Source organism: Mesoplodon densirostris, chromosome 3 (assembly GCF_025265405.1).
Source record: "Mesoplodon densirostris isolate mMesDen1 chromosome 3, mMesDen1 primary haplotype, whole genome shotgun sequence".
NCBI lineage: Eukaryota > Metazoa > Chordata > Mammalia > Artiodactyla > Ziphiidae > Mesoplodon > Mesoplodon densirostris.
Window position 1 is genome coordinate 5,344,974 of NC_082663.1, and position 23,439 is coordinate 5,368,412.

At 48.5% G+C, this 23,439-nt stretch overlaps 1 protein-coding gene across 1 annotated transcript in view; it reads left to right on the forward strand.

Moving 5' to 3' along the window:
* Positions 1 to 550: 550 nt before the first annotated feature.
* The window catches only part of UBE2QL1 (ubiquitin conjugating enzyme E2 Q family like 1), a 46,487-nt gene continuing 23,598 nt past the window's right edge, over positions 551 to 23,439 (forward strand). The window contains exon 1 of the mRNA XM_060091578.1: positions 551 to 1,348. Coding sequence (XP_059947561.1) covers positions 575 to 1,348 — 774 coding nt within the window. The 5' untranslated portion in view covers positions 551 to 574. The remainder of the gene's footprint in view (positions 1,349 to 23,439) is intronic.

Genomic DNA, 23,439 nt, shown 5'->3' on the forward strand with positions numbered 1-23,439 from the left:
GCCGGCAGGACCGCCCCCTTCGCGCCGCACTCGGCTCAGACTGAGCAGCCGCCTTTGCAATGTCAGCAGCCGCGGCGGCGGCGGCGGCGGTCGGGGTCCCGCGGTAGCGGCCAGCGCAGCACGGCTCGGCGGGCGCGCACGGCGCGAGCCCGCGGCCGCCTCGCTGCCTACGGGGCGCTGCGGACGGCTCGGCGCGCCCCGAGGCGGCGCTCGGACTCGAAGCCAGCCAGGCTGCGGCCGCTCACAAAGGACCGCGGACACCAGGCTCCGGGGGGCTGCGCGCAGGGACCAGCCGGGGGACGGCCCGCCGCGGCGCGTCCCCTCCACGCTTCCCCTCCCCGGGCGGCTGGAGCCCGAGCCAGAGCGGGCCCCGTCATATGACAGCGGCGACCCAGCGGCCGGCGAGCGCGCGTGCTGCCCGCTCGGCTGCGCCACGGCCGCCGGCGCCAGGGGGGGCCCGCGCCGCGCCCCGCTGAGTGGTCGCCGGTCGCTGCCGCCCCGCGCCCCCGCGCCCCGGCTCTCGGGCTCCGGGGGCAGGAGCCGAGGGGAACCCCGCGCCGGCGCCGAGCCTAAAATGGCCACGCTGCTCCGCAAAATCGGGCTCATCCGCCTGCACAACCGGGACACCGAGGACCCCAAGCATCACCACAACCACCGCGGCGGCGGCGGCGGCCAGCAGAGCGCGTCGCTGCGCGGCAAGGGCGGCGCCAAGAGCGGCGGCCACAAGCCGCAGCAGCAGCATCCCGCCGGGGGCGCGGGCGACGCCAGCCCCGGACCCGGCAAGGGCAAGGGCAAGCGCGCGGCGGAGCTGGCCTCGCGCGACAAGCCGCCGCAGCCGGCGGCGGGGGCGGCGAGTGGCGGGGGCCCCCGCGAGCGCGCGGCGGGCGCCAGGGCGGGGCCGGGCCCGGCGGCGGCGGCGGCGGCGGCGGCGGGCGGCAGCCTGGTGCCCGCGGCGCGCCAGCAGCACTGTACGCAGGTGCGCAGCCGGCGGCTCATGAAGGAGCTGCAGGACATCGCGCGCCTCAGCGACCGCTTCATCTCCGTGGAGCTGGTGGACGAGAGCCTCTTCGACTGGAACGTGAAGCTGCACCAGGTGGACAAGGACTCGGTGCTGTGGCAGGACATGAAGGAGACCAACACCGAGTTCATCCTGCTCAACCTCACCTTCCCCGACAACTTCCCCTTCTCGCCGCCCTTCATGCGGGTGCTCAGCCCGCGCCTGGAGAACGGCTACGTGCTGGACGGCGGCGCCATCTGCATGGAGCTGCTCACGCCGCGCGGCTGGTCCAGCGCCTACACCGTGGAGGCCGTCATGCGCCAGTTCGCCGCCAGCCTGGTCAAGGGCCAGGTAAGCGGGGAGGAGGCCGGGGGCGCGCGGGGCTGGCCCCTCGGCCCTCTCGCTCCTGGTGCGCGCGGGGCTGTGTCTCTACCCCAGCCTGCCGAGGGGAGACGTTCCCGGGCGCCTCCGCTTCTCTTCCCTGAGCGTTTTCTTCTCTCCCTACTTTTCCATCCCGTCTCTGCGGGTCTCCCGCTTGTTCCCGGTCGGTCCCCATCTCTCCAGGATACGCTCTCTCCCCGTCCGCACGCCCTCCTCTCTTTTCTCCTCCGCTGCTTCTCCCCTCTGGCTCTGCCCCTCTACCCCCTGCCCTGATCTCCTGACCCGCTGTCCCCATGTGCCCCTCCCTTTCCTCCTCCTCCGCCCCCGCCCCAGGCTTCCGCTCTCTCCCCCTCCCCCTCCCTCTCCCGTTGACCCCCTTCTCCTTTTCCTTGGCTTCTCCCCACCTCCTGACCCCACAATCTCCCTGAGGGTGGAACTTCACGTGGACTTAGGAATCTGAGTATACAGCCCAGTTTATTGCCCCCTTCCCTGACACACACGCAAAGTTCCCCCCCAACAACAACTCAGGGGGGCTCTGCAGGTGGGGGGCTCTGCAGAGGGCCTGCTGCCTGCTGGTGTATCTGCTCCCCTGCTCTGATGCCTCCTGACCAGCATGTAGCGCAAAGGTGAAAATTTTGCTCTTGAGAAATTTCACTGGAGAGGCAGAGGTGTGGTTTGAGTGTGACAAGCCCAGATGCCCTCAAGGAAATGCATGGTACCTGACTCCTTCCAGGACCATCACCTCCTGGGCAGTTGTTCAAGGTCTTGGTCTCTCTCAGACCTGTTTCTTCCTTGGGTTCCCCCTGCCCCGGGGGGTTAAATTCATTATCAGAACTAAAGATTTTTAACTAAATACTGAAATCAGGGGCAGGCTTGGTGCCTGAATCTTCTCACCTATTGCACCAGACGGCAGCTTTACCAAAAGAAACCCCAGAGAACTTGAGAGCAGAGAATGAATGAATCTTCTGTAATTTGTCCCCCCCCCCCCCGGCAGCTGCAGGCAGAGGCATGATGGTTTTATCTTCCCACATTATATGTTCCTGATCATGTTCAAGTTGGTTGATGTTTTCCCAAATCGTTATTGAGCATTACTTAATAAAAGTATAATTTTATATGGGTGTCCTTTAGATTTATGAAGAATCCCTGTTTTGTTTAGGAGACCCGGAATGACCTCGATTTGATCTTTCTACAGCTAGCATTTCAGAAGCCATCAGTCCCCTGTCACCTGCCTCTGTCCCTTTCAGGGCAGGATCTTTCACACTAATCAAATAATGCTTGTTCTGCCAATTTCACTAGAGGTGGAGCCCCTGGGATTCCAAGCGAATCGCATTGTGACTCCAGTGGATAAAGGCACTTAATTCTTGACTGAGGTCTGTTGTTACCAAGTACTATCTTGCTAGTCCATCTTTTCTGGGGTTTAGCTTCCGCTTATTTCTTGCGTTCGAAATAAGAGGGACCTGGCGGCTCTAGAAAGGTGAGGTTTAATGCTTTCACATCAGACATTCACTCTGAAGCCTGTGGTTCAGCGCTGGCTCTGATGTGAAGAGCCTGTGATTCGATACAAGCCACGGGGGTGGGAGAGGGTCCCGGTTTATGTTATTATCAGGATTTATACAAATGATGGGGAAAAATATTTTGCAGAAATGCTTCTGTTATTTTTTCTGAAAGCACTGCTCCTCAGAACTCTCTGGAACACTCTCTTACCTTCTTTCATTCTTCACAGAGATGACTTTGCCTTATAATCACAGAATCATAGCATTTAGATTTGGAAGAGATCCTAGAGGTCACCTCAGCCACAGCCTGCATTTTGAAAGATTTAGGAAAGTAAAGATTTCAAATGAGAACTAAGGACTTTTTCTTTTTAGAAGAGATATATGTCAGTAAGTTAAGTTCCATGTTCACATTAATGCTGTGAATGATAGTTCTCTGGGTGCCCCTGCACTTCTGTTAAATTAGGAAGGTCCTTGTGTATATATGTCTTTTCTTTGTAATCCAAATTGAGAGTCTTCATACAGTCAGCAAGTCAGAGACCTTATTGTTGAAAGTAATTATCAGTATTTTTCTTTATTAATTTCAAAATCTTACTTAGTTGAACTCAGGGCCCTCCATCTAGCATATTGTGTTATATCATCTATTCTAAAGTCTAGTTATGAAATGTCTGAAAGGAAGGTGAGCACGCAGCAATTTATAAAAATACCAATTCAATTTCTTTGCACTTTTCATGCTGACTTCAACATCCAAAAGAGAGTTGTGTAGGATATACACAAACAACTCGAAATGCAGTGTAAGAACAGGAGGAATGAGTGTTCATCAGTGTTTCAGGATTCTGTGCAGGAAAGGATCCTAAGAGTGTCTCAGGGCCCTCAGCGTTATGGTGGCTTTCCTGCTTTTGTAAATTTCCTACCTCCAGGTTGTTCATTGCACTTACTGTAGTTACCGAATTATTTCCGTAGTTAAAGGTAGTTAAAGGACTTTGGGAAAGCAATCAAAATGCCTGATTAGGTATTCAAAGAGAACAAGAGTGCTACCAAACCAATAATTACTTTAAAAGGCAGAACGGTTCCATTCTAGTTACATTCCTCCATCTGTTGGCACTTTCGTTTTTCTTAAGCAATGCAATTAGAAACGGCTCATTTTCCTCTTTCATAACCACTAAGCTTAACTTTCTGAATTGGGGATGTCCTAAGTTGATTTTGTTTCTCTACCTTTAGAGAAATCTTAAATACTTTTAAGGGTTTCATTGGTAAGAAAAGATCTGTTTAACCATTTTGTGTATAGTATTAATGTTTGCGTTTATCTCACGGTGTGACAGATTCAGTCATTTCACGAGATCTTTACCTGATTCTTGGGGCCCGTGTTATCAAAATCTCTCGTGTGCTACCTTATGGATTGTGGTTGTTTTAAATTAACTTAAAAATTTCTTGTATGATATATTCTATGTAGAGATAATGACATACATACCTTGCCTATTTGTTTATTACCGAAGACTCTTTTGACTACAAAGAAACATTTTAGGTAACTCTTGGTTCCTGCAATTAAATGAAAAATCCCCGTACCTGGGAGGGTCCTGCCCAGGCCGGGCGTTCACTGGCGTGTGTACCAGGTCTCTCACCTGGGATGATTGATGATGCGACAGAGACCCTCTCCTTGCAGCTGTGTGAGCAGAAGGCACCCAAAAGTAGCTTGAGGGCGCACTAACTCAGGGTTCTACTTTCACGTCAGTTCGCCTCCTGAGTGTCCCCTTTTTAATTAGTTAGACATCGCCAGGGGCAGGGAACCAGGTGGCACTTGGAAGACAGTTCCGTACTCCTCCTCTGTCCGCTTAGTGCCAACCATGCGCCTCAACCCGGCATGAGGACGATGTGGCGGTCACAGCAGCGGCATTTACTGTTTGCTCCATGCCAAGCTCCGGGCCAGCGAAGCACTTAGGGTGTTAACCTTACCTGATCCTACTGTTTCCGTGGCCACCGTACAGGTGAGGAAACCTCAGCTCCACACGGTCAGGTGAAATGAATGCAGCCTCGTGTTCTAACACTAGCCATGAGTGCGAGGCTCTGAATACCAGTCCACATGAGTAAAAGTCAGCGACGGCGGAGTCACACCCAGGCCACCTGAGCCCCTGGCCGTCTCCAGCCAGTGGTTGGCGGTGACCGGTGTGATCATCATTTGAGTCCACAGAGGACAGGTACACAGTCAGCTGTCAGCAGAAGAATGAAAACAACAGGACTGAACCACCTTCAGTTCTTAGTGTTTGAATTAAAAATTGCTAAGTGATTCTGGAACGTGTTTCCTGACATCACTAGTTTCTGGAATTTTTGAACACAGGAAACTGGCGGATGTCGCCACGTGTCAGTGTGTGATGAAGGAGTAACAGGCTCTGCAGCTCAGCTCTGTTTGATGATAAAGTGCATCTCTGAGGTCGACTTTAGGGCTTAAAGTGTTTTGCACCGTGGGTGTCACTGAGAATCTTGCACACGGGTGCACACACACACACACACACACACACACAGAGCCTGTCTTCAGAACCTCTTCCAAAGTACTAGGCCTGGAAATAGCTTTTTACTTATGGCTACACAATCTCCAGGTCTTATCAGAAAAAAGTAACGAAGATAAACAGCGTTGTGGGTTCCTCAAGTTTATTGGCTTCTGAACTATTATAAGTCACACAACATTTTTGAAAGCCCTGTGTGAGGGTGCTAGGGCTACTTTCACAAAGTCCCACAGACTGGCGGGCTTCAGCAACAGACATTTACTTCTCACAGTTCCAGAGGCCAGAAGTCTGAGCTCGAGGTGAGAGCGGGGTTGGGCCCTTCCGAGGCTGTGCAGAGCATGAGCTCCAGGCCTCTGTCCTTGGCTTGCAGATGGCCATCTTCTCCCTGTGTCCTCATGTGGTCTTCCCTCTGTGGCTGTCTGTGTCCTAATCTCCCCTCTGGTGAGGACACCAGTCGCATTGGAATTGGGCTCCATCCTAATGACCCCAGTTTAACATGGTCACCTCTGCAAAGACCCTGTCTCCAAATCCAGTCACGTTCTGAGGTGCTTGGGAACAGGACTCCAACATATCAATTTTTTTTTTTTTTTGCGGTACGCAGGCCTCTCACTGTTGTGGCCTCTCCCATTGCGGAGCACAGGCTACAGACACGCAGGCTCAGCGGCCATGGCTCACGGGCCCAGCCGCTCCGCGGCATGTGGGACCTTCCCAGACCGGGGCACGAACCCGCATCCCCTGCATCGGCAGGCGGACGTTCAACCACTGCGCCACCAGGGAAGCCCCATATCAATTTTGAGAGATCACAGTGAAGCCTATAACAAGCCCAAACAGGAATTTCTTAACCAATTCAACCTCTCATTTCTCTAGAGGCTATTGCTGGTTTGCAAAGTAACATAAATGATGGTCATCTGTGTGAACACAGGACCACACTGAGGAGGGCCTACTTGGAACACAGAGGTGGTGGCCGCTTTAAAGGGAAGCTGGGAGAACCTAGCGTGTGAACAGTGACAGCCAGGGGGTGGGTCCTGCCGTGTGACTCACCGAGGAGAGTGGATTTGTGGAGGAGTCTTATGAGTCACCGTGTCGTTGTGTCCTGTGCCCATGTGTAGACGACGGAGGTCATTACCACCCAGGATGACTCTGCAGCTTGAGGTCTCCATGTACTCGACTGTTCGGAGAAAAAAATAGCTTGTTCTGGTATCAACTAGGACGAGCAGGAGGATGCAGACAGGACTCTGCACCCTAAAAATAGTGCTGCGCCAACTTGGCAAGCTCCCACGTGCCCGCTCGCTGGCGAGCCTGCTTATCCCGGGGCTGACGGTGCAGTTAATAATAGTAGCGGCTTACTTTACCCAGAGTTGTAAACTTTTGAGAATCTAAAGTTGCAAAAAGAGGATGCAAATGCATTTCTGTTTACTTTTCTGATTTACAGTAAAGGGTGTGAGAGGATTGTTTTCCTTTTTAAGGGTCAGGAGAGTTTGGGGGTGTTGTTTGTTTGTTTAATGGAAAGTGCCAACATGAACACTAAGTTGAAGTTTGTTTTAACCCAGAATCCTGCCCTTTCTCATCCTCACGAAGAGGTGTGTGTGAGTCCCGGTTTAGAAGGAAGGCAGCCTCAGTGGTACCACTCTGGGGACAGCTAAGGGACCAGCCAAATGGCTTTCATGCAGCCTCAGTGGTACCACTCTGGGGACAGCTAAGGGACCAGCCAAATGGCTGTCATGCAGCCTCAGTGGTACCACTCTGGGGACAGCTAAGGGACCAGCCAAATGGCTTTCATGCAGCCTCAGTGGTACCACTCTGGGGACAGCTAAGGGACCAGCCAAATGGCTTGCATGCAGCCTCAGTGTTACCACTCTGGGGACAGCTAAGGAACCAGCCAAATGGCTTTCATGGTTTTTTTTTTTAAGCAGCCACTAATAGTGGGTTCTTTGAGCCACATTTCAAATCTCCTGAATCCTATATTTTTGCTGTGTTGATAGGGTCGTGGGGAGATGAGGCAGAGGATGGGGACTGGGTAACTCCTTTCCTCTCTTTCCTTTACTTACGGCTACACAATGGCTGGTGGTCCTCAGCCCCAGGTTAATTAGATGCTTCCGGGAACCTTTAAATTATTCCAATGCCAGGCCCTTTCCTCAAAGATTCATACTTCTTGAGGCTAAGATGAGGCCCTGGTAGAGGCCTGTTGGAAAATCTCCTACGTTGATTCTAATGGACAAACCAGGGTTGGAAAAACCACCCTGGACCAGAATTACTCATCACGTCTACCATCTTCGGTACATCCTCCCACCAACAGCCAGAACAGGGAGCTTCAGGTGGTGGTGGATGTAATGAACCCCTTACCTTGCCCCCTCCCACCTTGATTGGACTCACTGTCCTGTGTCCACCCCGACTAGCCCTCTGGAAGCCCTACTTTTGTAGAGGAGGTCATCATACAACCCAGTCCTTCCTCCCTGGACCAAGAGGGAGTGTAAACCCTGAAAAAGGAAATGTGCTCAAGAGAGTTCCTCACGCCCGGATCAGACACAGTTGTGAGGGCTTAGGTGCACGGACCACCCAGAACTGTGGATAATTAGCTAGTCACACAGCACAGGTACTGAGTGTCCACTCTGTCAGGCACACACTGGGCACATGTTGGTGAATCAGATTCATGGAAAGTGCCAGCCACGGAGAACTGGCTGTCTAGTGGGGATAAAGTGAAACCCACTCACATTTGTCTGTGATGTACCAGGGAGCTCCGCAGTTATCGCTTGCTTAGTATTTGGGTGAGTGCCCAGTCACTGGTGCAAGTGGACTGGACACCTGGCAGTGGCCTGTGGGTGCGCCAGGGACTTGAGAGAGATGGGGTCCTGGGCTCAGCAGGGTCTTCAAAACTTCTGGGTGACGTTCCCAGAAGGAATGCTCATGGCAGGAATGCTCATTGTTACGTGATTGTAACACTGAGGGTTAACCTGTTTCTCTGAGCATAGTTTCACTGCTCATAAATGGGAGGATGAGGCATTTCCCAAAACAGACAAAGGAGTCATTGTAATGGCAGAAGTATTTCCAATAACATCTACGCTTTCCTACCCAAGGAGTCAGCAAACTGAGATGAGGTTTAATTGTTTAATTCCCCATCGTCACACACTTCATTCCGGACCCGTTTGCTGAGGGTCTACCATGACTTGGGCACTGAACACGCATGGTCTTCAGCATTCCCGTGGCGACCTTCCCCCATCCTGTGGTCACCCCTGGTCCTCTCCGCTAAGGGCAGGAGGACCAAGGCCCCCAGATCGAGAACCTCTGGGGAGGAAGCGGAATTGGGACCAACCAGGTGGCAAAGGCTTGGGAGAGGAGGGCGGGGCGGGAGCGGGGAGCCGGGAGGAGCGGCCGGAAGGTGCCCTTCCCCACCCGGCAGGCCTAGGTGTGGTCAGGCAGCAGACTAACCGGGCCTCCTCGTTCACGTTCCCAAGCGTGGCTTTTCCTCTCCTGCCTGCCCTCCTGCCTCCTTAGAAGCTCGTCATCCCTGCTTGGATTCCTGTGACGCCCCTGCCCAACCTCTCCGTCCCTGTCCATCCTCCCTGCTGACACCTTCCTGGGTCCTCTAAGACGCACACCTGGCTTTCTCACACCCTTGGTTATGACGGGGACGGAATACATCCAAGCGCCCAATCGCTGCCCAGCCTGGGTGCAGCTCTTCCACCTTCCACAGCCCCCAGGAAGCCCTTCTCCCACCAGCCCCTCCAGCCAGGGCACACCAGCAGGTCTCCACGTTTGCTGAGCTCACAGGTCCGCCCCCATCGGGAAAGCACCCCCTCATGCGTCAGTCGAGCCCTGCCATCCCTCAGAGCCCTGCCGAGACGTCTTAACTCCTGCAGAGGCCCCGCAATCACTCCTCCAGTAAGGGCATCGGCTCCCTCCTCCAAACCTCTGCGTTGTCTGGAAGGTGTTCATTTCTCCTCTCATCCTGCTAGACTGCGTGTACCTATTTACAGCTCTGTTTCCCCTTCCCCTCGCCCAATGCCCAATACATTGTATGTGCAGAATAAATGTGTCCACCGTGCAACTTGCTCCACTGCACACACACCCCATCCCCTCCTCTCGTCCCCGTTTGGAATACGGTAAGATTGTGAACTTACCAGGTGCTTACCGTGGGCCAGCTGCTTGCAAAACGCTTTAGTGGGTCATGTGATTAAATGCTTTCGACAGCCTATGGGGTGAATGCTGTTGTTATTCCCATTTTACAGAGGAGGAAACCAAGGCTCGCTTAGCCTGGGGAAGGCAGAGCCCTGCAAATCTGCGGGTTAGGGTCTTCGGGAAGCCCCTTCCTCCAGTGAATGCCTGAAACTAACACAGACGAGCTGCCCACGGTGGCTACTGTGATCCCTCCCCTCACAGGACTGCTTGTTTTTCCTTTGATCACCTTTATAATGTATCCTATGAAGTATCATAATCTTAGAGAGATCATGAAAAACAGTTTCTCTAACTGTAGGATCAACCAGTAAAATTACATAAAGCTTAAAGGAGGTTGGCTTAATTCATGTCTAAAACTAATCTAATAAAAAGTGACTTTGAATTCTGCTGGATTGAATTACAGTGATTTCTGTCTTAGTAATTTTATTTAAAAGGGGATCCCGGCATCTGCCTTTTCATAGACAAGAGAGATGGATGCCTCTTGGTTATTCTCACAGATCCGAGAATAATTCCTGCCACCTCTGACCCCAAAGGCCACCCTCAGCATCTGGGGACATCTGAAGACCCCTCCTCAGAATAATGCTTTTAAACGCACAAAATAAAATTCATAGGCTTTCAAAGGAAAACAATCATACTTAGAAATAGTTATTGCTATTTTTAAAAAGTGATGAACTAAAATATGAAATTAAGAAGCATGTCTTTATTAACACATTTAATATCAAGGTCTAGTTACTGTCCTAACTGGACATAGCAAGGAGAACTGATGACATTTCAAGTTGTCTACAACAACTGTCATATGATTTTTAAATGTCTGGGGTTTCTGTTGGTGACAAAATCAAGGCAATGCTATATTTCTGCTTTGTTACTTCCAATCACAGTTAAACGAAGTGCTGGACTACAGTTAGACTTAATGAAAATAAAGACTTTTTTTTCCATCTAAGTTTGTGTTCCCTGGGGATGCATGGCCCCAAGAACCCCAAGGTGGTAGATGGCTCCAGGTGTTGACAGCTGTCTTGGGAAAGAACTTAAAGTTTATCATGCAGCTCATGGCCAGAACCTCTGGGAATGAGGTTTAGGAGCCCAACATATAGCTCAGTCCTACCGTGACCTTGTTGGGTGGGTGCCCCCCTCGAGCAGGGGCCGGGCTCTAGTACCCCCCCCCCCAGCCTGCTTCCCTGCTGGGCAGGTGGCCACCTCCCTGAGCCTCAGGTGCCTCATCTGAAGATGAGGAGCGTAAACCCACTTCACAGATGTGTCGTGATGCTCAGAGGAAATGATGTGAGCAGGTGCATTGCACAGAGGAGGTGATCAATAGATGTTCTTCCTTTTTATAAAAGTAGAATTTTATTGAAATCAATACATAAGAAAAGTATGACCAAAGACTCAGACTTGGGTTTACATTCAACATTCATTACATGAAGGGTTCTGCTTTCATAACTATTAGTATATCAGAGCAATATTGACATCCAGTTGGCTCAAAATATTTTTGTACTTGACCAGAATTTTATAAATATTCACAAAAATCACACGGTAGCCTCCACTTCGCCCTCTCAGAACTGCCACCTCTCCTTGTGGACTCTTGTCATCACCTCTGTGGACTGTCCATCCTCAAGTCATTTTGCACCATCAGGTGTCAATTTCAGATAGTAACCACGATCATGTTATCCACCAAGCACAGATTTGAGAGCTTTTTTTTTTTTTTTTTTTTTTTTTTTTTTTTTTTTTTTTTTTTGCGGTACGCAGGTCTCTCACTGTTGTGGCCTCTCCCGTTGTGGAGCACAGGCTCCAGACACGCAGGCTCAGCGACCATGGCTCACGGGCCCAGCCACTCCGCGGCATGTGGGATCTTCCTGGACGGGGGCACAAACCCACGTCCCCTGCATCGGCAGGCGGGCTCTCAACCATTGTGCCACCAGGGAAGCCCTGAGAGCTGTGTTTTCACCTCTGCAGCCTTGCTCTCTAAGAATCCTATTTGTTAGCAGTATCTTTAAATTAGCTTCATTTTTTGCTGCTGCTAAGTTAGAAAATTACGTAGAAGAATATAATTATTTCAAACACTTACCTTTATCACCTCTCAATGCACACATTGATACTGTTCCATACTGTTAAGATTCTTTCTTTATTACAGAACACGATGTTCACTTGAAAACTTTTGAGCTACCATTTTGTTTCAAGATGAAAAGCCGGTTCAGAAATCAAATGTAATTTTTTTTTCAAATGCTGTGGATTCCATCAGTTATCACAGCTCACACAGAATGAACACAAATTGCCTCAGTACAACTGAAAGAGAATTTCACTGAGTCAGTGATCCTTTGCCTGACTGATACCTTTAGGAAAGGCTTTTTTCTGTAATGAAATTCAAGAGAAATCTAGTTGAAATGTTTGACCTACATAAGTATATATGATATTATGACAATTGGAGGCTAATCAACAAAGAACACCAATCTTCTCTTATTGCTTAGCAGTTAAGGCCCTGAGCATCTAGGGTAAGTCTTCCTGCACTTGGTAGGAAAGTGACTAGATGTCTTCAGGGTTCTTTTCAAGTCTTAAGACTTAGGTGAATGGAGCCAGCATTCTCACAAGGAGCGGGAACAGTATACGGTTCATTGGTCCTCCAGGATTTTTATGCTGTTTCTGTTGTACGCTCACTGATTTCCCCATAGTTTAGCAATATTGAAGCCTGAAATGTGACCTCTGAGATCACTAGACATGAAGCATCCTCCCATCCCCCGGGGTTCTCAGCCTGCAGTGTGTATCATTCTGAGAAGGGGTGTTATCTTCTGCCTGGAAGCAGAGTCTGTAACAATATCTAAGTCAGTGCGTGGGCCTGGGTGCTGTTGCCATACCTACCACGTTAGGTTGGTAAAGTTTGCAGCATCATAGTTAGCAAATAGAAACGGTTCTACCCAGCACTGCTCAGATTGTTTTTTTCACATTTATGTATGTCTCTTTTTCCCACCTGTAAACTAATTATTTGGCTGTCATCAAATCTTTTCACTGAGATCATTTCAGTCGCCCTACCCTAAGAAAAACATCCAAGGCCCTCAATCTGCAGCTTGGCCCCGACCATATACCACTTAGAGTCTCAGAGGCTGGCTGGTCTCCCCATTCAGATAAGGATGCACCCAGCAGCTGTTGGTCCACACCTGATTTGATTGCCTCTGGGGCCAGGATGCTGCACAAGAAGAGGTGACCCTTGTTTAACCCTTTCAGGCCATTTGAAGAAAGGATAGATGGTCTCACGCCATCTCTGTGGCCAGAAGACCCCCGGAGACTTCAGAACTGGGTCTTGGTCAGTACCCAACCCAGAAGGACACCCATGGCCCAGAACCCTAAACCCAAATGTGGGAGGAGATGGATGAAGGATGCAGCCAATGGCAGGATGTAAGAGGCATGGGTCTGCGTGGAGGAAGGATGGGGGTGCTGCCAGCAGGTGCTGAATGGGTGTCTGTGATGGAGGTGGGCAAAACAGACCCCCATCCTGGGGCAATACTTGCATCCACTGTTGCTGCTTACAACGCACTTTACTTGTGTGGTTTCCTGGAGGTCCGAGACAAGGGGGGAGTCCAGCTTGGGAGCAGGGCAAGCTGGCAGCCTGGAGGCTACAGCAAGTGCCTGTTTTCTTGAGTTCCCAAGGGCAACGTGATTGAACCAGACCATTATTCCTCAAATAGGAACTAGGGGCTTAGTGAGTATTTCCAAGGGGCATCTTCTCTCTCTGTTGTCTCATTCTGTAGCATCATTAAGTAGAAGTTGTCAAATAGTCAAGTCTGAAGGACCACTAACTAGAAAGAAGACGGTCCACCCTGAAGGGCTGGACAGATGAGCTTGTTACAGAACTCGGGGAGGTAAGAGAATGCCCTTGCTCGTGTGCATTCACGACAGAACGAGCCTCGTCCAAAATTCCTGGGGACAGTCCCCATAGAGTCAATGAAAACTTACACACTGTGCCATTAAATTAAGTTGCCCCCAAAGGCTGAGGGAAATGTTAAGATTTCTGCTGCAAGGAAATGCTTCTGACATGTCTGCCTTCGAAACCTATGGTGAATTTTGTAATTTGTTTGGTCTTTAGGACAATGCAGTGATACTAGCTAGTCTTATAAGTCAAGCATAGTTTGAGTGAGTGATAGAAAGAAGGGAGAGTTTTTCATAAATAATCTTACTTTTCAGACATATGAATGTCTAAATCATCCATTTATTTGCTACTTAGTATCTTCCTTTCCTTTTCATGTTATTTTCTTTTCATAATTACAGTGAATATTGGTGCATTGTACCCCATCTTTATTTTCTTCATTTCTTGCCAGTCTCATTTAGCCCACTACTTTCTGCTACACTTCTAAGTCAGTAAGTCACAATATTTACAGATCGGTAGCATTTTAGAAAAAATTTTCAGAATGTTCTAGAAGGTTTTACTCTGAGGTTGGGTGAGTGAATCCTTTAAAATGTATTTCTTGCAAACCTTGACCATGTACCATGTGTTAAATTTATAATACAGTGATGCCAGTATTTTTTTTTTACTTAAACAATAAGACTTTTACTTATTACGAACCAGAGCCATGTGCAGCAGAGAGTCTGGGGAAAGAATATGGGTTTAGTAGTGACTGGAAGGGAAAAGAAAGCCATCAGTGAAGAGGAGGGTAGTGTTTCCTCTATGCTGGGCCTCGGGTGAGGTGGCCCTCCATTTCTCTGCACTGGCGTAGACTGCAAAATTGTAGGCCTGCAGTGTGGCCATTACCTGCTCCCACACTGCCCAGCCCTCAAGCCATGGTCAGGCCGTAGAGACTAGGTGCCAGGCCTTGATCCAAAGATCTCCCCAAACCCAGTTAGGCTTAGCATTTGTGCTATGATTTTATACTGAATTTTTGTTCCAGAATATGCTAAGGTTTTTTTTAAAAAAAAACAAATTTGTGGAATCTTGGGATTAAGCAGAGCTGGGGAAGCACATAATCCCAGATTTCAGTGATGCTTATTGAGCTGTGATAACATTGGCATTTCCTTGCCATGCAAAGCAAATTCTGTCCCCAGTATAACATGGTTTAAAATTCCGTGCTAGGAACACCGAAGCTACAAGAGATTTGAAATCCTGCACCACGCAAAATTCCAAAGTCAAGGTGGTGAATTGTCTCATCAATGAAAAAGAAATGGGAAATAGCCCCAGTCAGTTCCAGTAGAACTGTTTAGCACACAGATTCTCCGTTTGTTTGTTCGTCTGTGAGGTTCTGAAGTCCTTTATCAGAAGTAGCTGATTTCACTCTCTCATACGTGAGGGTTCTTGTCCACTTCTGGCTGCTTTTCTCAGTTACAGCTGGACTGGACTGGTTATGTGGCGGTCAGAGAGAAAACGAACTCCTACCAGCCCTCCCTGGGGCTCAGCGGGTCTGGGGTCTGGGAAGGCCACCTTTGCAGGGCTGCACAGCCCTGCCCCGAGTGTGCACACAAGCCTCCGGTCACAGCCAGTGGGACGCTACCACCTCCCCAGGAGGAGCATCTCCCCACAGCGGGAGTAACTCCCCATGGGGGCAACAGTTCCCTGTAGATGGAGCACCTCTCCTGGGGCGTGGGGGGGAGCAATTTGGTGGGGCTCCCAGGGGGGGTGTGGGATCCAAGGGGACTAGCCCAGCCCTTGACCCTAGTAGGCAGTCCACAGCTGTTGTAGAATGAAGTTGAGTTGATGACCTTCAGGTACCGCAAGGCCATGAATCATCAAAGAAAGATTAAGGGTGATGAGTGCCCTGTAATTGCAGTGTCGGGAAAATGGACATTTTTAGCAACAGACACTCAGTCAAGATGGTGTCTTCTGGTTGATGCTAAGTACCAAAATAATTTTACCCTCTGCACTGTGTCCATCCCATGTGATTTAAATTTTTTGTTTTTCTCTAAACACTGAATTGATTGATCCTGGTGTCTTAGTGAGAATTCATTTTATGAGGTTTTGTTTTTGGTCATGTGCCCTTGAAATGTCATCATTCTATTTGCCAGAAACACACCAGGTGGACACTGGATGGAGGCTGGTATTTAGGGTCCAAGAGACAGTGGGTGAGGGTTCCTGCCCACTGTCCTCAGATGATCAGTCCACACCTAGGGCTCCGTGATTATTATGTCAAGCAATTTTAATATGAAAGAGCTTCCCTGTAACCATCTCTTTTGTTTCTCTGTGGTCTGACCCTGATTGGAGGTTTCCGTGTTGCCACATAACTTCATTCTCTCCTCTCTCCCTTCCTCTCTCCCTCCTTCCATTCAGCTTATCGGAGCCTGTGATGGCCTCTATTATTATTGGAGGGCTCACACCTAGTCAGGGTGGCTAAACAACAGACATTTATTTCTCACAGTCCTGGAGGCTGGAAGTCTAAGATCCAGGTGTCGGCAGGGTGGGTGTCCTCTGAGGCCTCTCTCCTCGGTGTGTGGATGGCCGTTTCCTCCCTGTGTCCTCACGTGGTCGTCCCTCTGTGTGTGTCTGTGTCCTAATCTCCTCTTCTTACAAGGACACCAGTCAGGCTGGATCGGGGCCCCCTCTACTGACCTCATTTTACCTTAATTACCTCTGTATAGACCCTGTCTCCAAACAGTCACATTCTGAGGGGTTAGGGCTTCAACATACAAATACTGGGGGACACCATTAAACCCATAACAGGTTCTTCCTTTCAAAGCGTGTAAGTTTTAGCCACTTGTTTTCCTCTCCTGACATTGGTCTCCGATTTCACATCTTCCCGTCGCTGTCCCAGGATCTGGCTACGTCCAGGCCCCTTGACTGAGTGACCAGACGTTTCTCATCTAAGCAGCTCCTGCCACATCCACACGTTCCTCCTCATCACTGTCAGGTTTCCCACATCTCTCAGTTTTTCCTGGCATTTTCAGAATCTTCCTTTTCTACTTTTCCCCAAAGACGGCGACTGCCTTTGCTTTTTCACGCTTTCCTTTTCTTCTTCACCTGAAGGATTTCTTCTGGCTCTGTTTGCTGTGGGCTTCTCCCCCTACTTTTATTAGAGCCAGTGATCAGGGGCTCCCCGTCCTCTCTGGCGCCCACCCCCAGCTCCCCCTTTATCCCTGCATGCCTTGTGAGTTTTGCTCCACTCTTCCACGTCACAGCTCCTGTAAATCTCCCCGTTCCTGCTCCCACGCTGCTTCTCCCATTTTTCCGCGGTTGACCGGAGCGTTCTTTTCTCTCCGTTGTTTCCAGCCGTCACTGTCTCCCGCATCCGCGTCCACACGGGAGCGGCCGCCCATCCTCTTGCCTCTCTCTGGTTCAGTGTTCCCTCTCCTGTGCTTCACCAGGGTTCTGTGCCTTCTTCTCCTCCCGGTCATCTCAGCCCTGGGGGCAGGCGGCTGAGGAAAGGGCTGTTCTGCTCTGTGCATTTTCCTGGGGGCCTGCAGCCAAAAAGAGGACTCTGGGCAAAGCCACGTTGCAGAGGGGATGGTGTCAGGCAGGCAGTGTAGACATGCCGGGTGGACCAAAAGGGAGAGATGCTGATTGGTTGATGAGTATTTCAGACGACGGCTTGGGATTCAGTGATCCTGGAAGGCCGCACTAATGGACCAGCTGAGGTCAAAATTATAGTGAATATGGTTTAATGCAATTGATTTTTATGCTGATACATCCAAGTTGATGCATGTTTTTAATCAAAAGTGATTTTTATCATTTTAGATGTCTTTAGGTGTAGGACGCTTTCTGAAAGCCCTCATTTCCATTCTTATGGTAATTTTATTCATTCAATTAAGTTATGTGAGAAAACAATTCTTCACTGGTAAATTTATTGATCATGTCTGAAACAAGCACTTAAGAGTTTGAGGGATACATCAGATCGCAAGGCTTATCAGGAAGAACCATTTTATTCAGCCATTTGCACTGTGCGTGCATTCTTGTTTTATTGAGAAGTAGAGGAATTCATTTAAATATCCCACAATACCTCCACCAGCCTGAGAACAGGCTAGGACAGCCCTTCGTGATGATTCCCGGCAGAGGCCAACGTGATTCATACACACAGCCATCCCCGTCTCCTTCCAACGTCCTTGAACTCCTCTTGTTCAGCTCCGGTCCACCTAAACCATCCCTCCTATCTCTGGTCCTCTTGGAACCTGGAATTCTGTAGAGCAAGACAGGCTTGGTTTTATCACCAGCCTTGACAGAGGACAGTAACACTGAGCCCTTCCTGCGTCTCTTCAATCACAATTATGTTATTTCTGTGGGTCCAGACGAAATGCTTTGCAGATGACCCTCAGCATCTTTGTCACGATTGATTGCCAAGGCCAACTGACCCCAGATGTTACTTGAGTGGAGGGGTTCTTCCATAAACCTCACAAATATCAGAGTCTAACAAAATGTCATAAGACTGAGCGTTAATACATATCATCCAAGGTTTCTTATAAAATAAAAATGCATGTTTAAAGTTTTGAGGTAATTTTCTTATTCAAACAGCATACACTTAGAGGTTTCATTTTAATTTCAGGATGATATCACTGACTTTCACAGGATCATAATTAAAATGATCTGTGGGGTTTTTTTCTTCCACTAAATGCATTTAACCACAAAAAGCCAATTAAATGAGAAATAACAAATGGGTTTTCTCTGTTGCTACTGACTTTCATCTTCCCCCGTGATGATAATGATTTATTAGAGAATAGATGGCTCTAATTCGGTTCAATGTAACAACAGTTATTGAGTTGGAATCAAATGCCCTTCTGCGATGAAAGTGAGACCAGGGGATGTTTTATTTTTTTAGTCTTTATTTTATTTTATTTTTAATTGACTTTATTGAAGTACAGTTGATTTACAGTGCTGTGTTAGTTTCTGCTGTACAGCAAAGTGATTCAGTTCTGTATATGTATATATATACATATATATGTATATATATATATATATATATATATGTATATATATTCTTTTTTATATTCTTTTCCACTGCGGTTTATCATAGGATATTGAATACAGTTCCTTGTGCTCTACAGTAAGACCCTGTTGCTTATCCATCCTGTATATAATAGTTTGCATCTGCTGACCCCAAACTCCCATTCCATCCCTCCCCTGTAAAGAACAGACCACAAGTCTGTTCTTTATGTCTGAGAGTCTGTTTCTGTTTTTTTTTTTTTTTTTTTTCTGTTTCTGTTTTGTACATAAGTTTATTTGTGTCGTATTTTAGATCCCACATATAAGTGACATCATATGATATTTCTTTTTCTCTGTCTGACTTACTTCACTTAGTATGATCATCTCTAGGTCCATCCATGTTGCTGCAAATGGCATTATTGCATTCTTTTCAATGGCTGAGTAATATTCCATTGTGTATATACCACATCTTCTTTATCCATTCATTTGTCAAAGAACACTTAGGTTGCTTCCATATCTTGGCTATTATAAATAGTGCTTCCATAAACATAGGGGTGCATGTATCCTTTCAAATTAGAATTTTCATCTTCTCCAGATATATGCCCAGGAGTGGGATTGCCGGGTCATATGGTAGCTTTATTTCTAGTTGTTTTGTTTGTTTGTTTGTTTGTTTTGCGGTATGCGGGCCTCTCACTGTTGTGGCCTCTCCCGTTGTGGAGCACAGGCTCCGGACGCACAGGCTCAGTGGCCATGGCTCACGGGCCTAGCAGCTCTGCTGCATGTGGGATCTTCCCGGACCAGCGCACGAACCCGTGTCCCCTGCATCGGCAGGCAGACTCTCAACCACTGCGCCACCAGGGAAGCCCCTATTTCTAGTATTTTGAGGAAGCTCCACACTGTTCTCCATAGTGGCTGCACCAATTTGCATTCCCACCAACAGTGTAGGAGTGTTCCTTTTTCCAGGAGACATTTTATGATAGAGACTCAGGTAAGAGCCCACATTGGTCCATGGCCATCACAGGCCAACAACGCCAAGGGGAGCCAAGGTGCAGGTGTGTGTCTGTGCACCAGCGCTGAGTCCAGAGGCTCGAAGATCCTTAGAAGGAAGCACATGGTGTAATGCCTTTGTCCCCTAAATGCAAGATGGTCCCCCAGAGGACTGTCCTTCCCAGAGGGCAGTCCGGGAGTGGCCTGTGTCCACCCGAGGCAGGGATTGTGATGAGGTGGTTATAAGATGCTATTACAGCTCTATCATCATCATCATCATTAATTTTTTCAATTCTTACCATGACTACTAGGGGCGCAGGATTTCCTGAAGGGGCTACGAAATGCATAGATTTTGTGGCAATGTATAAAATGTTAATGTTGTATGTTATTCTGTTTAATGTGTAAAATTCTTGAGTTTTTTCTGATTATAGAAAGTAGTACATGCTTATTGTACAAAATTCATGCAGTAGCAGAAAGTACAAAATAGAGAATGAAGAGATCCGGAATTCCACCTGCCAGAAATAATAATTTTTTACACACACGCACACCACACATACAATTACACCAGTGTAACAACGTAAACAGTAATGGAATTATGCTCTGCGTTATGGTCTGAAGTTTGCACATCTTTTCTCGCCAGTGCACTGTGGATGTCTGAATATTAGGTCAGCTAATCTAGATCGAGGTCACTCTAAAAAGTCATGGAGGACTTCCCTGGTGGCGCAGTGGTTAAGCATCCGCCTGACAATGCAGGGGACATGGGTTCATGCCCCAGTCCAGGAAGATCCCACATGCTGCAGAGCAACTAAGCCCGTGAGCCACAACTACTGAGCCTGCACCCTAGAGCCCGTGAGCCACAACTACTGAGCCCACGCACCACAACTACTGAAGCCCGAGTGCCTAGACCCCATGCTCCACAACAAGAGAAGCCACTGCAATGAGAAGCCCGTGCACCGCAACAAAGAGTAGCGCCCGCTCGCTGCAACTAGAGAAAGTGCATGCACAGCAACAAAGACCCAATGCAGCCAAAAATAAATAACTATAATAAATAAATAAAAGGCCACCGAGCACCCTGGGTGTGGAATCGTGCGTTCCTGATCTGTCCTCTGGGCAGCCTTCCCTCTTAGCTTTCCTGTACATCACAGTCCCTCACTTGCGCTTCTGTTACCATGAAAGACACTCCCAGAAGTGGGTCACTGGATCAGAGGGTGTGAACGCTCACATATGGATGGGAGAATGTGATCAGATTGCCTGTCACCAAGGTTATGCCAGGTTACATCCCATCAACAGCATGAACGAGAAGCCTCCCCTCACCCCAGTAACTGTTATTCCAGTCGTACTTCCTAATCTCATTGACGAAACAGATCTTTTATTTTCTTAAACTCTACACTTAACTGCCTCCCTATTTGTTTATTTATTTAATCTGTGGGTTTGTGTTTCTTAAAATTGAAGTATAGTTGATTTACAATGTTGTGTTAGTTTCAGGTGTACAGCACAGTGGTTCAGTTATGTGTGTGCGTATATATATATATATATATATATATGTGTGTGTGTATATATATATACATTCTTTTTCAGATTCTTTTCCCTTATAGGTTCTTAAAAAATATTGAGTATGGTCCCCTGTGCTATACAGTAGGTATATAGAAGTGTGTATATGTTAATCCCAAATTCCTAATTTATCCCTCCCCGCCTTTCCCCTTTGGTAACCATAAGTTTGTTTTCTATGTCTGTGGGTCAATTTCTGTTTTGTAAATAAGTTCATTTGTATTTTCTTTTTAGATTCCACATGTAAGTGATGTCATATGATATTTCTCTGTCTGGCTTACTTCACTTAGTATGATAATCTCTATGTCCATCCATGTTTCTGCAAAAACAGATCTTTTTTTTTTTTTTTTTTTTTTGGCGGTACGCAGGCCTCTAACTGTTGTGGCCTCTCCCGTTGTGGAGCACAGGCTCTGGATGTGCAGACTCAGTGGCCATGGCTCACGGGCCTAGCCGCTCCGCAGCATGTGGGATCTTCCCGGACCGGGGCACAAACCCATGTTCCCTGCATCGGCAGGCGGACTCTCAACCACTGCGCCACCAGGGAAGCCCCAGATCTTTTTTTTTTTTTTTTTTTTTTTTTTTGTGGTACGCGGGCCTCTCACTGTTGTGGCCTCTCCCTTTGCAGAGCACAGGCTTCGGACACGCAGGCTCTGGCCGCACAGGCTCAGCGGCCATGGCTCATGGGCCCAGCCGCTCCACGGCATGCAGGATCCTCCCGGACCGGGGCACGAACCCGTGTCCCCTGCATCGGCAGGTGGACTCTCAACCACTGCGCCACCAGGGAAGCCCCCCAGATCTTATTTTTAAACTTATGTATTTCTTATTTTATTGAGGTATAGCATCTGTATTGGTTTGCTAGGGCCACCATAACAAAATACCACAGACTGGGTGACTTAGACAACAGACATTTATTTTCCCACAGCTCTGGAGGCTGGAAGTCCAAGATCAAGGTGTGGGCAGGGTTGGTTTCTTCTGAGGCCTCTCTGCTGGGTTTGTAGATGTGTTTCCTCCATGTCCTCACATGGTCGTCCCTCTGTGCGTGTCTGTGTCCTAATCTCCTCTTCTTCTAAGCACACCAGACCTATAGGATCAGGGCTCACTCTAGTGACCTCATTAACCTTAACTACCACTGCAAAGGCCCCATCTCCAAGTAGAGTCACTTAGAGATTAGGGCCTAGATCAGCTGAGGAATCTGAAGGCCTGACGGGGCGAGGACCTGCTTCCAAGATCACTCACATGGTGTTGGCAGCGTCCAGGGGCCTGGTGTCGCTGGCTGGGGCCTCCCCTCTTGCCTGCACCTGGGCTTCTCTCTGGGCCGGCTGGCTTCCCTCAGAGGGAACTGGTGAGAGAATGGGACAGAGCCCAGAACACAGAGGCGTCATCTCCGAAGGGGCGTCCCATCTGTTCTGCCATAGTCTGTTCATCAGAAGCAAGTGACAGGTCCTACCCACACTCAGATCACAGGGGCATGAACACCAGGAGGGGGATCAGTGGGCCCAGCTTAGAAGCTGCCCATCACAGGAACGGCAGGACTTGCTGGTTTTGTCAATACGGCCTTTTTTTCTTTCTTTTATTATTTTTTTTTTGCGGTACACGGGCCTCTCAGTGCTGTGGCCTCTCCCATTGCGGAGCACAGGCTCCGGACACGCAGGCTCAGCGGCCATGGCTCACAGGCCCAGCTGCTCCGCGGCATGCGGGATCTTCCCAGACCGGGGCACGAACCCACGTCCCCTGCATCGGCAGGCGGACTCTCAACCACTGCGCCACCAGGGAAGCCCCAATATGGCCTTTTTTTATTACATTTTCTAAACATTTATTATTGATATATAGGAAAACTATCAAATTTTCATATACACATGATGTATTTACATAGCTATGTATCAATTTACACCTCATTTTTACTGTGACTTTTTCTTTTTGCCTCAGGTGCAGAGAGAATTAGGTTAATCATGGCCCACCAGTCTTTCTCTCTCTTCTTTTACTGAAGAAATGATCGCTAATTTTGAAGTAGTTTCATTCATCCATCTTTTCACAGCAAGAACTGTTTGTTAAGACCCATTTCCTCACCCTATATCACAAGATACACCCCTATATGATCTTCCATTGGCTTTATAACTCTACCTTATGCATTTTAAGTGTAATCCGTTTGCTTTGTGTGCCATCAGGTAGGAGCCCAGCTTCTTCATGTACTGAAGAACCACCTGGCTGTCTTCCACTGTCTTACTTTTTTGCCATTTTTATCATGTACAAGTCCCATACAGATGGGGTTCTCTTCCATTCCACTCATCTATCTCCCTGCTCCTGCACGAATATTATTCTGTCTTAGGAATATGGCCTCCTAGTCTGTCTAACATCAGGTTGGGCAAGACCTCCTCTTTGCTTTTCTCAGCTCTTTGTGGATCATTCATGCTCCATGTGAATTGTTTTCAATTGTTTGTCAAGAATTTTATCATAGTAGTGGGCTCTCATTTCTGCAAGAGATCATCACACATCAAACATCATGCATCAGTATCACACAATGAACGTGTATTTCTGGCACAC